The sequence below is a fragment of the Pelodiscus sinensis genome, chromosome 2 (genome assembly GCF_052426305.1).
Source record: "Pelodiscus sinensis isolate ZL-2025 chromosome 2, ASM5242630v1, whole genome shotgun sequence".
Classification (NCBI taxonomy): domain Eukaryota; kingdom Metazoa; phylum Chordata; order Testudines; family Trionychidae; genus Pelodiscus; species Pelodiscus sinensis.
In genome coordinates, this window is record NC_143053.1 from 206,216,380 (window position 1) to 206,229,432 (window position 13,053).

Genomic DNA, 13,053 nt, shown 5'->3' on the forward strand with positions numbered 1-13,053 from the left:
CCGGATGCCGTCATCCGGGGATTCGGCGCCCTCGGCTTCCCCAACTGCGGGGGGGCCATCGACGGGACGCACATCCCCATCCGTGCCCCGGAACACCAGGCGTCCCGGTATGTGAACCGCAAGGGGTACTTCTCCGTCATCCTGCAGGCCGTATGTGACCACCGGGGACAGTTGACGGACATAAATGTGGGCTGGTCCGGCAAAGCACACGACGCCCGGGTGTACCGGAACTCCTCCGTGTGCCAGCGGCTGCAGGACGGGACCTTCTTCCCCGACCGCCACATCAGGGTCGGGGACGTGGACATGCCCGTCTGCCTGGTGGGGGATGCCGCCTACCCACTGCAGCCCTGGCTCATGAAGCCCTACACGGGACACCTCAATCCCTCCCGCCAGGCCTTCAATAACAGGCTGAGCAGGGCCCGCATCGTGGTGGAGGGGGCCTTCGGGCGACTGAAAGCCCGCTTTCGATGCCTCCTCACCCGTCTGGACCTGGCCGAGCACAACATCCCTCCCGTGGTGGCGGCATGTTGTGTGCTCCACAATTTGTGTGAGCGGAAGGGGGAGGCTTTCTTGCCAGCCTGGATGGCTGAGGCTGACCGCATGGCTGGACACTACGGTCAGCCCCGCACCGCCGCCGTCCGGGAAGCCCAGCGGGGGGCCATCCGGATCCGGGAAGCCCTGCGGGAGAGCTTCCAGGTGGAGGAGGAGGAGGACTGACCTCTCCCTGCATGCCCCACCGGGGCCTTCTTCCACCCTAACCCCCCCCCTTCCCCTTTCCCCTCCCTAGCTACTGTACAATAAAGACACCTGTTTTTCAAACAAAAACGTCTGTTTATTTCAGAGAACTGGGGTGGGGGAGGGAGGAATGAAGGTGGGAGAAGGGAGGGGGAAACCTGGGACGAGGGAGCTGGGAGGGGAGGGGAGGGAAGGGAGGAAGGGAAAGGAAAGCTCAGGGGTGGGAGTCTGGGTGCCTCTCCCGTCTCGCCACACTGCGGGTCCGGGGGCGTCGGTGGGGAATGGTTGTGGAGGGGGGGGCAGAGAGGACAGGGGGTGTGGAGGAAGCAGGAGCGGAAGCAGGAGGAGCAGGAGGAGCAGGAGGAGCAAGAGGGGGAGCAGGGGGAGCAAGAGGGGGAGCAAGAGGGGGAGCAGGAGGAGCAAGAGGGGGAGCAAGAGGGGGAGCAGGGGGAGCAAGAGGGGGAGCAAGAGGGGGAGCAAGAGGGGGAGCAGGGGGAGCAAGAGGGGGAGCAAGAGGGGGAGCAGGGGGAGCAAGAGGGGGAGCAAGAGGGGGAGCAAGAGGGGGAGCAGGGGGAGCAAGAGGGGGAGCAAGAGGGGGAGCAGGGGGAGCAAGAGGGGGAGCAAGAGGGGGAGCAAGAGGGGGAGCAGGGGGAGCAAGAGGGGGAGCAAGAGGGGGAGCAGGGGGAGCAAGAGGGGGAGCAAGAGGGGGAGCAGGGGGAGGAGGAAATGGAAAGCGGTCTAGCAGGCTCTGGAGGTGGCCTCGCAGGGCACGGCCCTGCTCCTCCAGGGCCTCCAGACTCCTCTGGCGCAGCCTGAGGTCCTCCTGGACCCAGTGGTCCTGGAGACGGAGCTGTCGGTCCAGGAACCGGAGATGCCGCCTCTGTTGGCCTCCTGGTTCCTGGCTGTCCTGCTTGCCCGGGCGCGGGCGGCTGCTGCAGGCGGTGTGGTGCGCCCTGCAGTCCCCGGTGCTGCAGCTGTGGTGCAAGAAGACCAGCGGTCAATTACCCCAGGGGCCCAGGTGTGTGAAACCCAGCTCCCCTCTGCAAGGCCAGGGCCCCTGCAGGATCCCCAGCTGCTGCTCCGTGGTGGGCAAGGCCCAGGCGCACGGTCCCGGGGCTCCCTCTCGCCCCAGCCCCCCGTACACATAAGGGGAACACGAGGGTACTCACAGGTGGACGCCTCCCCGGCCTCTGATGATGCAGGCGAGCGGCTCTGTGGGGTGCCTCGGGGGTCCCGGGTCCTGGGAAGGCTGGCAGCAGGCTCCTGGCTCTCAGAGCCCTCTTGCTCCTCCTCGGTGTCCAGGAGCGGTCCCTCTGCCCCGGGGTCAATCACGTCCCGGGGGGCAGGGACGGCATGAGGCCCCAGGATGCGGTCCAGGGCATGGAAGTGGGGGCAGGCCTCCGGGTCAGCCCCTGGCAGGCAGGCCCGGGAGTAGGACTGCCGCAAGTCTTTAATCTTGCAGCGCACCTGCTCCCGGCTGCGCTGGTGGCCCCTGGCGGCCAGGCTGGCAGCCATGCGTCCATAGACGGCCGCGTTCCGGTGGCTAGTGCGGAGATCGTGGACATTTGAGGCTTCCCCCCAAACCTCGATGAGGTCCACGATCTCCGCACTTGACCAGGCGGGCGCCCGCCTTGTGCGCCCCCGGGCAGGCTCCCGGGAGCCGCCAGGCTGGTCGTGGGGAGCAGTGGAGGGCTGGGAGCCCTCGGATGGCTGGCTCATGGTGTGGCAGGTGCAGGCTGTGCAGGCACGGGTGCTGGCAGCCTTGCAACTGGCACAAAGTGAGTAGCCAGCCCGTGGCCCTTTAAGGGCTCCGGGGCCGGGAGGGGGGCAATAGAGTTTCCCTGGTTTGGCCAGAGTGGCCACCAGGGAAACCTGGGAAGCCTTAGCCTCCCACTAGTTCGAACTAAAGGGCTACACAGCCCTTAGTTCGAACTAGCTAGTTCGAACTAGGCGTTAGTCCTCGTAAAATGAGGTTTACTAGTTCGAACTAAGCGCTCCGTTAGTTCGAATTAAGTTCGAACTAACGGAGCGCTAGTGTAGCGCATAGGAAAGTTAGTTCGAACTAACGTCCGTTAGTTCGAACTAACTTTCTAGTGTAGACATACCCTGACAGATTAGTAAGACAGGATTTCCCTTTACAGAAACCATGTTGACTTTTGTCCAACAAATTATGTTCTTCTGCATGCTTCACAATTTTATTCTTTACTATTGTTTCGACTAATTTGCCCGGTACTGTAGGTGGGGATGAGGGTGATGGTGGGAGCGAGACCAGGAATGGGAGCAGAGTCGGGACTGGGGGTGGGAGCATGAAAGGGGGTGGGACCGGGACCGAGGCCATGGACGGGAACGGGGAGAGGATTGGGACAGGGAGGGGGACCAGAACTTTGGATGGGGGCAAAGGGATGGTTCCCCAGGTCTGGGCCACCGGGCTGCAGCACCTCCTGAATGGGAACCAGGGGGACGGAGGTGGGGAGGGGGCCCGCTCCAACTCCGGGCTCAGATGGCTGGACAGATCATACATCTGAAGCCATGGTGTCAGTTGGAGAGATGTCATTTGTCAGGTCCCCAACAGGGAGGGAAGGCGACCACCCCTTCTCAGAGGTGGAGGAGGGGGCACCCACAAACCCAGGACCCAGCCACTCGGTCCCAGCCATCACCCCTGAGGGCTCAGTGGTCTCAGAGGTGGTGCCTGAGATGGCTGGGCTGATGGGTAGCATTAGGGGCACCCCGAAGGTGAGGGTGGAGGTGGCTGCCCAGGGCATGGGGGAAAATGGGACAGTGCTGAAGGCAGAAAAGGATGGCGCAAGAGAAAGAGGCAGGGGCGCGAGGAGAGGGCGGGGGTTGCAATTGGTGTGGGAAAGGGGAAGCAACCACTCCCTCTCACTAAGTTGTTTGTAAGGAGGGAGGGTGCTAATGGAGGAAGGGTGCACACGGAAAACTAAGGAAGGGGGAAGCTAGCAACCACTCCTCCCTGGGAGGCTAGAACAGAGGAGGAGAGTACCAGAGGGAGGGGTAGGGACGCGAGTGGGGTGGGTCACGATTGGGGAAGAAGAGGGAAGGGGAGGCAACCACTCCTTCCCTCTGGACTGTTTGCAGGAAAGGAGGGTGCTAGCGGAGGCAGGACATGAATGGGGAAGCGAGGAATCGGGAGCCAGTGACCATTCCTCCCTTCAAGGCTGGAGACAGAGGAGAAGGGTGCCGGCAGGACAGGGCAGGGGACACGGTAGCGGGTGCAGGGTGGGGGCCGACTCCTCGGGCTGCACTGGAATACAGGGGAGAACTATGGGGCCACTAAGGGGGGGTGCAGTGTATGGGGGTGTGACCAGGAGGTGACAGCCCCATCCCTGCCTAGTTGTGACTGTCCCCCGACCCCTCTCGCCGGGGCCAGGGTTTCGCCCTCCCAGGTGAGACAGTGCCCACCACCCTTTGGTGTGCTGTCCCGTGAGGCGGGTAGTCAGTTTCTTAAGTAGGATCCTGTGTGGATCGAGTCCTTAACTGGTCGCCTCGCCGGCGCCTTGGTCGAGGGGGGTAGGGAGGCTCGGGCATGCCCCCACTCAGAGCCCCAACCCAGGGCCCTAAGAACCGAAGGAATCTGCCTCCTATGGTTCGGTTGGTGGGTGTTAGTTACCCAAAATGCACCAACCCATGGGCAACCTCTGCCATGCCCTGGGTCGCTTCTTACCTCCCTCGGTCAGCCGTCCACTCCCCAGCCGTATCCCAGTCTAGCAGCCCCGGGAGTCTCTTCCACCGTCTCCTCTAGCCAACAGTCTCCTCTCCTCTAGCCGACAGTGCCCTTTTGAATTGTCCCGCTGGCTCAGAGTCTGATGGGGAGAGCAGGGCAGGCGCGGCCAAACCCCAGCCACTGCTGGGTGGGAGCGTCCATGGCGGGCGGATGCTTTGTGTTTAGAACTTTATGGAAAACTGAGTGTTTACAAGTAAAATGTCATATGTCAAAACAAAGGTTGTTCTTTCCTCTGTGTCATAATTACATGAAAAATATATTTACATTAAAACTCCAATAGTCCAGCATCCAGTTGTCCAGCACTCCTGATAGTCCGGCATCAACTGGAACCCAGAACTGCTCACGTCAGCTGCTCCCATGGCCGGGCTGCTGTGAGCCGCATGCGCGCTCACGGCCCGCCCCATTCCGTTACAGTCCACAGCGCACACAGCGTCCAGCCTGCACATGCTAGCAGCTGGCCACTGAGCACAGGCAGCTGCTTTGGGACCCGGACGTAAGGTTGGGGGAGAAGGGGGATTGGATGAGAGCAGGAAGAGGAGATGTTTGGCTCTGGGGAAGGGAAAGGGATTGGGTCACGCACAGCGTCCCGGCCAGCTCATTGAAAAGTCGGCCGCTCAGCGCACGTGCCCCAGCATCTGGAGGGAGATGCGTGGTTGTACCGGCGGCTCTGGGACTCGAGCATAAGGTAGGGGAGGGGGATTGGGTTGGGAGTATAGTGTACTTATAGTACCTCCTGGTACTCTGGCATATCCAATAATCCGGCACCACCTAGGTCTCAAAAGTGCCAGATTATCGGACGTCTACTGTACATTGTAAAAATGTTTTACTCTTGTAGGCAGTGTACTAATTTTAAAAAGGTGAGTTTGATGAATGAATATAATGCATGTCTGTGAATATAGATGAGTGTACTGACAAGCCTGGGGGAACTGCTCATTACCCATGGTGAGACAGAACTGCACACTTATAACCTTCACATGGAGAAGCAAATATTCCCCTAACACCAGTAGTTTCTCTAGCAATGTTCCTTTTTGATCAAAGGTTCATTATTTAAATCTATCTGGAGAGAACTTTACATTTTCATCAGAATATTTTTTGAAAAGTGTTATTCTCCATTGCTAAAATATGTGTAGTATTTTTGGGGGGGGAGGAAGAGGGGATATTTCTTTACATAACTGGCAAGTTCTCCTAAAGACACATTGTAGGAGAGGAAGCATCAATTTGGTATAAGAGGAACAGAGAGACACCCAGTTACACTTTGTTTCAATCGCATCATACATAAATCCCAGACATGCAAAGGATTTCAGTCTGTCTGCTGCCATACAGACTTCCTGACACCCTGAAATGCCCCAACTAGAATTTCTGCAATTAGTATAAGTAGGCTCCTCCTTTACTGAACTCTTCTTTTCTATTGGTAAAATGTCTTTGCAAGCTCATGTGGGAATCCCACCCCTTCTCTGGATTTTCATTCTGAGTCTATCTACAACTTTACACCTGCCTGAGTGCCAAGCCTCTGTAGATATATAAGGGAAACCTTCCAGAGCCATTTCAGAGTTACAGGAACAAGCTGACGAAAAGGAATTCACCCAGCTCGGTCAGACAGAAACGGAGCAAACATGATTCTCCCTGCGGTTCACTTCTCCGGCTTTCTCCTAATCTGTGTCTTCATGAAAAGCTGTTTGGCTTTCAAAAATGATGCCACGGAGATTCTTTATACACATGTGGCCAAACCTGTCCCAGCGAGCCCTAGCAGCAACAGCACGCTGAATCAAGCCAGAAGCGGAGGCAGGCATTACACAGGCTTGGACCGTCACAGTAAGTATCCGACTGGTATCAAAGGGCTTATCATGCCTGACCAGTGCCACCTTGCTCTTCTTTTTTAACCCATGTTCAGTTTGCGGTACAACAATGCAGTTGTCAGTGAGCACGTTTTCCTAAGTAGTGATTCATAGGAGGGGTCATTTGTATGTAACAAAAACCTGCCAGATGTGTTACAATCCGACCAGCTCTATAGACTCAGCCTGGCATTTTGGCTTTTCCTGAATATGTTTTATTCCTACAGGTTCCGTCACTGTGATGATACATTTAATATCAAATTAAATCTAGGAAGGAAAATATTTTCAGTTTGTCTTTCCTTCCCTCTGAACACACACCCACCAACTTCACTTTAACGTGTGGGCTCACAGTCACATTCATTAATTGACACTGGGAACTCGTTTGATGCTGCTGCAGTGGAAGAGGGGGAAGATTTTAAAAAAATGTGTGTGTGTGTGTGTGTGTGTGAGAATGACATTTTAAATATGATCTCTTTCTTAGCTCACTCGCTCTGGCTTTCAGTGTAGTAGTGTGTAGGTTCAGCATCCTGTCTGGGCTGCTTCATGAATGTAACTCTTCCAGACAAAAAGCTTTGATTTTCTTCCAACTTTTTGTTTTTCACTTCCCGGTTTAGCATTTCCCTGCTTAACGCCTCTAGCAAAAGAAAACAAACAGGTTCACAGCCCGTCTCTGCTCCAACTTGCTTTTTTATGTTATAAGGATTTTCTCCTCCCCACTAAATTATATGTATGAAAAGTCCAAGAGCTCCTCTGCCTATGTGGAAATCTTTTCACCTCCCATCCCCACTTCATTAAGCTAAAATGAAAAGCCGACCCACAGTCATTCAGTAAGCAAAGATAAAAACTGATGGCAACAACCTTCAGCAAAGCTAAGGTGTGTCAGCTTTTATAGAATATGGGTGGTTTAACTGCACAGGAAATGTCTCGTCATTATGAGATTACCGGAGCAGCCCAGTAGGTATTCATTGTCAATGAAATATCACTAAAGAAAAACTGAATATCTATATACATAAAAACAAATCAAAGCTGTGATCAGCTGCTTCTAGGTACATTCCTGAGCACAGCTGCAGGGAAGAATGCAAGCTTGGATCATTCAGGGAGTCAAGCAGTCTAGAAACCAGTCATTTTGTAAATCATTGCTCCAGAACAGTCTTCAAATTCCTAATTGCCCAGTATTGTACACCCAGAGGACTTTTACACTGCAACAATTTTTTGGGATAGCAGTATCCCAAAATAGCTATCCTGTTTCTTCAAAGCAAGCCTGTTATTTTGGGCTCGCTATTCCAACGTCCCTGTAAACCTTATTTTATGAGGAATAAGGGATGTTCCAGAATAGCGCTTTATTTTGAAATTTGGTACTGTGTAGACAGCTTATTTCATCATTTGGCACTATTTCAAAATAGCATTGAAATAAGATACGCAATTTGCATAGCTCAAATTGCGTCTCTTATTTCAAATTATGGTGCAGTGTAGACGCACCTCTAGTGAGCAATGGGGAAAGGAACAAGAAGTCTTAACTCAATATCTCTGATTAGAGTTTGATTAAAAAAACAAACCAAAACAGAAGCATCTTGTAACTCTGAAGGGGTGAGGTACCTTCAAACCCTTTTATTAATCTTGTATGGTATCTTCCTAGTGATAATAACTTCCATTTTTAAAAAGCATTAATCTGGACACTCTTGTATAATATGTGTACAGACTCCACTGTAAATTTTATTGAAGAGAGAGAACAGCCAACAAAGGACTGCATATTACCTTAATGTCTACGGGTATGTCTACACAGCAGGGCTAATGTCGAATTAAGCTATGTAACTTCAGTTACGTCAATTGCATAGCTTAAGTCGAAATAGATTAATTTGGCTTTTGGCGCCATCTACACAGCAGGAAGTCGAAGGAAGAACACTGTTCCTTCAACCTCCCTTACTCCTCATGAAATGAGGGTTACCATGAATTGGAGTAAGAAGTCCTCCAACTTGACATTATTTCAAAATAAAGGCTTGCGGTGTAGACCCACACTGTATTAGTAGTTGTACTCTGATTGTAATGACTGAAATAAGCAGTTGTATTTATTGCAGTGAGCAGAGCAGCACATACAAGCAGGCACAAACATGCCTATATTTGCAGCTCTGCATCTTTATACCTTATCACCTTAACCAGAGAACTAAAAAAGTTGCCTCAGGATTTGCTATATTCTATTATGTAAGGAATGCTGCCCACACTAGTATGTTATCCTTAAGGCAGAATGACCAAAGTACATAATTAAACATTTGAACATCATGAGCAGAACATAACACTTCTAACTTTCATTATTTATAAAGCTGTTTTTCTTCAGAACATTAACCTTCACTGGAGTGTAAATCCATAACAAGCATGAAATTTTAAAACAATTCTTCCTTTATTTAAATGCATTAGAATACTTTCCAAAATCCTAAAAACACTATTTTTCACATTAAGGGTCAGAGTTTTGTCTCACATCTGGACCAAATTCCCTTTAAGTACAAGTAAGAGACGCTTTTACCCCAGGACATTTTTTTCCTCCATGCACCTGACTGGGGCCAGGAGGGGGGGAGGAGGGGCAGTGCTAGAATGAAATTGCCTCCTCTCTAGTGACTCTACTGGTTCTGCAGTGCTATGACATAGATATCATTATTTGTACTGTAATAGTACCTCGAGGATCAAGGCCCTGTTATGCTAGATGTTGTCTACATACAGAATTAAAGAATCACTCCCAAAATCTTACTGGCTAAGCCTGTGTCACCAAGTCCTATGCATGCTATGATCAATAGAAAATAACTTGGAATCTGAAGGTTGGCTTAGGATATCTTTTCTTTGAGTCTCAGTGTTCATTGTCCTGTGCATTCTGCAGAGCACGTTCAAGTTGGCTGCCGGGAACTGAGATCCACCAAGTACATTTCAGATGGCCAGTGTACCAGCATAAATCCTTTAAAAGAGCTTGTGTGTGCTGGCGAGTGCCTCCCTTTGCCATTGCTACCCAACTGGATTGGAGGAAGTTATGGAACCAAGTACTGGAGCAGAAGGAGCTCCCAGGAGTGGAGATGTGTCAATGACAAAACACGCACACAGAGGATCCAGCTTCAGTGTCAAGACGGAAGTACAAGAACCTACAAAATAACTGTGGTCACAGCCTGCAAATGCAAGAGGTACACCAGACAGCACAATGAGTCCAGCCACATTTTTGAAGGAACCTCTCAGGCAAAGCATCACAAACAGAGAAAAAGAGCCAGTAAATCCAGCAAGCACAGCTCAAGTTAGAGGTCAGACAACCCTTTCCCCCAAACTGAACTGATCTGTAACTATCTTCTTTACAGATCTGACTGTTTAAAAGACAAGTCTGCTATTGATGTGTTCTCACCTGGTGGTGCATTGCTATGACCAAACTCAAAACATCATTCTGTATATATGGACCTTTTTGGTGATTTTCCAAATGCTCCAGATGGGTAGTTCTACAAGCTTTTCAACCCCGCACAATGAAGTCTTACATTTTTTTGAGGTGTGGAGGCAAAGAATTGTTCCCTTGAACATTTACTGAAATTGTATTTTTTTAGAAAGGTGCTTTGTTGTGAGTTTTCACAGGAACAGTTGATTAACAAACATCTGTTGCCTTCCAAATAACATTTTTTGAACACCAGTAACTGTTGTCAGTTTCATTCTAAGAAAACAATGCCTTGCACACTGATTTTTCTCTTGTATCTCAATTTACCAAAAATTAAAATATGCATGGGGATAATTAAAAAGTACAGTTGAATAAACTATTTATTTGTTACTGTAATTATTTAATGAGCTTTTTACATGTGATTTTTTTTCAAAATGTTAATCTTTTGTTTTATAGCTTTTTCTATGTATCAAAGTATTTTCCTATAATTTTGAGTGGATTAGAATATACATTTTGTAGATAATGTAAAATAGGTGTTCTAACATTCTTGGTGTATATACATATTCATTTTGAACATTAATAGTTTTGAGCTTTATTTTACAAGTAATAACATTTTAAAAACTGTTTTGTACATCATAAGTTCTGCTTATTGTTTTTAAAGTGTGTAATTGAAAGATAGATATGTCTTCCTTTCAAATTCATCTGTTTCTCTGTGTCTTTTTTTTTTTTTTTTTTTTTAAACAAAAATAAACTGCTATGGAGATGTATCGCCTTTGGAGCTCTAACATGCATGAAAACACGCACATTTTAACCAATTACAGCATGCAATCTAATAAAGTGGAATGTTTTACACTACTTGATTTAAAGAAAGTGCCATAAAATATATCTGACAGTGATATTTAGGATAAAATAACTTTTCAACGGATTCCATTGGCTTGTAGAAATCTTGTGTGACTATCTAACAGCTGGTGCTTATTTGTGGTCTAAACCAGACTCATATTTAACAATTCTCAATGTGTACATTGTAGAAAATATGTTTGGGAGGTTTTACAAGCTAATAAAAGCACTCCAGTTTATTTATATTTTTCCTTTATGATTATCAAGTTACAGACTTATGGTAAAAATAGTAATCAGTATAATCTTCCTTCTAAACACAAGTTAGTCCTGCACATTAGTCACCAACTGTTATTGTGAAATATATAGTAAGCAGTCAGCTATTCAACATAGATTGGGAATCATCTCTTCATCATTCAGACTAGATTAAGATTGAGATGATTTTAAGCAAAACTTGAACTCGATGGTTACTCTATAATGGGGTAAACTGTAAGGGCTAGATTCCCCAACCTGCTGTATCATTCTTAACTAGTAGCATTTTATACCCTCTTTGCTCTCACTTAATTGTCTACCCAAGGAATAGGGCAATGAAGAATCTGGCCTTAATAAAGTATGCTGTACAAAACTTCTCTAATATAATATTTGTATCAGTTCATCTTACATTTAAAATTAATAAGACCTAAAACCCAGATTCTATCATATTTTTTTAAGCAGAATTCCTCAAGCAGAATACCTCAAGCTGTTTTTGCACAAGAAAATTTACAGTAAATCAACAGAACAGAAGGGCTACGTATACACTGGCATGATTTTCCGAAAATGCTTTTAACAGAAAACTTTTCCGTTAAAAGCATTTTCGGAAAAGCACATCTAGATTGGCAGGATGCTTTTCTACAAAAGCACTTTTTGCGGAAAAGCGTCTGTGGCCAATCTAGACGCGGTTTTCCGCAAAAAAGCCCCGATCGCCATTTTCGCTATCGGGGCTTTTTTGCGGAAAACACTACTGTGCTGTCTACACTGGCCTTTTGCGCAAAAGTCTTTTGGAAAAAGACTTTTGCCCGAATGGTAGCAGCATAGTATTTCCGGAAAAGCACTGACGATCTTACATGAGATCGTCAGTGATTTTCCGGAAATTCAAGCGGCCAGTGTAGACAGCTGGCAAGTTTTTCCGCAAAAGCAGATGATTTTGCGGAAAAACATGCCAGTCTAGACACAGCCACGGAGTTTTGCGGTATGGGTATTCCTCTTTCTAGGAGGAATAACTCCTTTTTGCACAAGAGCTCTTGCGCAAAAAGGTGTGTGGGGACGGGAAACAGGGTTTTTGTGTGCAAAATCAGCCTATCGAAAGAAGCACAGGTGCCCTGGTGGCCATTCTGTTAATGGCAATCAGAGCTTTCTTGCGAACGAGCGTCCATGCAGTCTGGACGCTCTTTTGTGCAAAAGCGCATAGCTTTTCCAATGCACTTTTGCAATGTGGACATGCTCTTGAGCAAGAAGTTTTTGTGGAAGATCTCTTCTGCAAAAAGCTTGTTGCGCAAGAAGCCTGCAGTGTAGATGTAGCCCCAGGGTCCCACATTGAATGACACATCACAAAACTCTTTCTAATTACATTTGCTTGCCCTTACCCAATTTTTTAAAGAACACATATGAAGATAACATTATGTATGAGAAATAAGAGTAAATATTCTTGTACTTGTGCTTTTCTTCCAGTTCAGAACTTAATTTTGGAAATGGAAAGAGAAAAAGATGAAACCTACCATCCTATAGAACACGTAGTGCTATATATTTAAGGGAAACATATCAAAATGAATAACCCAGATAGTTTTCTTTAAATTAACTTTGGGTGATCATGGAGAAGCCAGACTAATAGGCCTGGGATAGAAGGCCTGGCTCCTTATACCAAAGCCTCTGTACACCACTCTGGAAGTTTAAAGATCCTGCATTTACATCCAGTTTAAGATCATTTCACATTCTAGGAGTGGTATAAAGAAGTTTTAGTCTAAATGAGAAAATGTTTTTCCACAATATATATATAGCCTGGGCAGCAGTATGCTTCACTATGCTTTCCCACTAAGGGGTCTCAACCTTACTAGAAATACTGTAACCAACTCTCGCACTGACAAGGCAGTTCAGTCTCCATTCCAAATTCAGTCTTTATCTTCTTCACTATGTCTACAGAAGAACAATGACCCTTTGGGTCCTACCAAACTGATGTTTAAAATATGTGGATAGTACCCAGTACTGTTACAGACAATGCCACTATGTCCTATTTAGTTTCTAATACCCTTTTTGAAATTACATTGAAAATGATTTTATTCTTAGACTAGCAGCTAAATTATTTTCAGGACTAGGTTTTTTTTGGAGAGAGGGGAGAGGAGGGGACAACAAAAGAAATCGTGTATAGAAAGGACCAACATTTTATAGTATTTTCTATTAGCAGAAAATTTTTGGTCATGTGGAGACTGAGAACTAAACTAAAACCATCAACACATTTCACAGGGACCACAAAACAGCCATCA

General features: G+C 48.0%; 1 protein-coding gene across 1 annotated transcript; it reads left to right on the forward strand.

Moving 5' to 3' along the window:
* Nucleotides 1-5,947: 5,947 nt before the first annotated feature.
* On the forward strand, nucleotides 5,948-10,764 carry SOSTDC1 (sclerostin domain containing 1). Its single transcript, XM_006138328.5, has 2 exons — nucleotides 5,948-6,289; nucleotides 9,176-10,764. The coding sequence occupies exons 1-2, from the start codon at nucleotides 6,091-6,093 to the stop codon at nucleotides 9,580-9,582; spliced, it is 606 nt and encodes a 201-aa protein (XP_006138390.1). The 5' UTR covers nucleotides 5,948-6,090; the 3' UTR covers nucleotides 9,583-10,764.
* The last annotated feature ends 2,289 nt before the right edge of the window (nucleotides 10,765-13,053 follow it).